We start from the raw sequence: 1,520 nt of genomic DNA on the forward strand, positions 1-1,520 counted from the left end.
TGGGGGGACGGGGAGGGCACTGTGTGGGAATCAGGAATGCTGCTGCCCCCACGTTACTGCCTGCTGGGGGGCACGTGGGGCCAGGCACGGGGCTGCAGCCCAGCTGCTGCCCGAGCCCAGGCCTGGCTGTGAGTGCTGATCCCACCTCCCATCCCCACTCCCACAGGAGGGCCTGGACGGTGTCCTCAAGATCCTGGTGAACCAGCTGAGCTCCGATGACGTGAACGTGCTGACCTGCGCCACTGGCACTCTCTCCAACCTGACCTGCAACAACAGCAAGAACAAGACGCTGGTGACGCAGTCGAACGGGGTGGAGGCCCTGATCCACACCATCCTGCGGGCAGGGGACAAGGAGGACATCACCGAGCCGGCCGTGTGCGCCCTGCGGCACCTCACCAGCCGACACCCCGAGGCCGAGATGGCTCAGAACTCCGTGCGGCTCAACTACGGCATCCCTGCCATCGTCAAGCTCCTCAACCAGCCCAACCAGTGGCCACTGGTCAAGGTGAGGGGCTGGAGGAGTGTTGGGGACCAGAGGAAGCTGATGCCTGGGCTGGAGCGAGCCCTGGCTGCTGACACATGGTGGGATGTGCTGTTGAGGGGGTCAGCAGTTGATGCCATGTGTGGAGCATGGTGACTGCTGCCACCACAGTCCTGGTCCTGCTGGGTCATGTCTTTGATGGCAGCTGATGGAGGAAGTGGCTCATGCCAGCTGTTCAGCTGGAATCAATGCTCAGCTTGGGTTCTGCTGCCAGGAGAGGATGGATCCGGAGCAGGGAGAAGCTGGAGTCAGTCTGCACCGTGGAGGACATGGGGTGGGACAGATGGGGAGGGATCCAGCCAGTGGGTCTCTTGGGGAGCACACACTGCTCTGATCCACAGTCAAGATGAATCTCTCCTTCCCCCTTCTCTCCTCCAGGCTACCATCGGCCTGATCCGCAACCTGGCGCTGTGCCCGGCCAACCATGCCCCGCTGCAGGAGGCTGCTGTCATCCCCCGCCTGGTCCAGCTGCTGGTCAAGGCTCACCAGGACGCCCAGCGGCACGTAGCCGCCGGCACACAGCAGCCCTACACGGTGAGTGACCCCCAAGACTCAGCCTGCCCCTGGGGGTACCCTGTGCCCATGCTCTGGGGGCCGTGCCCTGGCATGGGGGCCCTGGCTGAGTGCTTGTCCCCTGACAGGACGGAGTGAAGATGGAAGAGATCGTGGAGGGCTGCACAGGGGCACTGCACATCCTGGCCCGGGACCCCATGAACCGTGTGGAGATCTTCCGCCTCAACACCATCCCCCTCTTCGTGCAGGTCAGGGCTGGGGGGACACGGGGGCTGCTCTGGGACACCTCCCAGCTGGCCACAGGGAGCAGCAGCCCTGGACTGGTGGCCTCGTGCATCAGGCCACATCAGGAGCAGAGTGGCTCCACACCAGTTGCCTCACATTGCTGCTGCTCTCTCCCCACAGCTCCTGTACTCACCAGTGGAGAACATCCAGCGCGTGGCAGCTGGTGTGCTGTGTGAGCTGG

General features: G+C 64.1%; 1 protein-coding gene across 1 annotated transcript in view; it reads left to right on the top strand.

Annotated features, from left to right (window-relative positions):
- The window catches only part of JUP (junction plakoglobin), a gene marked incomplete at its 5' end in the record, with an annotated part of 5,798 nt that overhangs the window by 3,169 nt on the left and 1,109 nt on the right, over positions 1–1,520 (top strand). The window contains 4 exon segments of the mRNA XM_009081677.1: positions 167–505; positions 920–1,075; positions 1,183–1,302; positions 1,460–1,520. The exon segment at positions 1,460–1,520 is cut by the window's right edge and continues 25 nt beyond it. Coding sequence (XP_009079925.1) covers positions 167–505; positions 920–1,075; positions 1,183–1,302; positions 1,460–1,520 — 676 coding nt within the window.

Source organism: Acanthisitta chloris, unplaced genomic scaffold (assembly GCF_000695815.1).
Source record: "Acanthisitta chloris isolate BGI_N310 unplaced genomic scaffold, ASM69581v1 scaffold22049, whole genome shotgun sequence".
In the NCBI taxonomy this organism is placed as follows: domain Eukaryota; kingdom Metazoa; phylum Chordata; class Aves; order Passeriformes; family Acanthisittidae; genus Acanthisitta; species Acanthisitta chloris.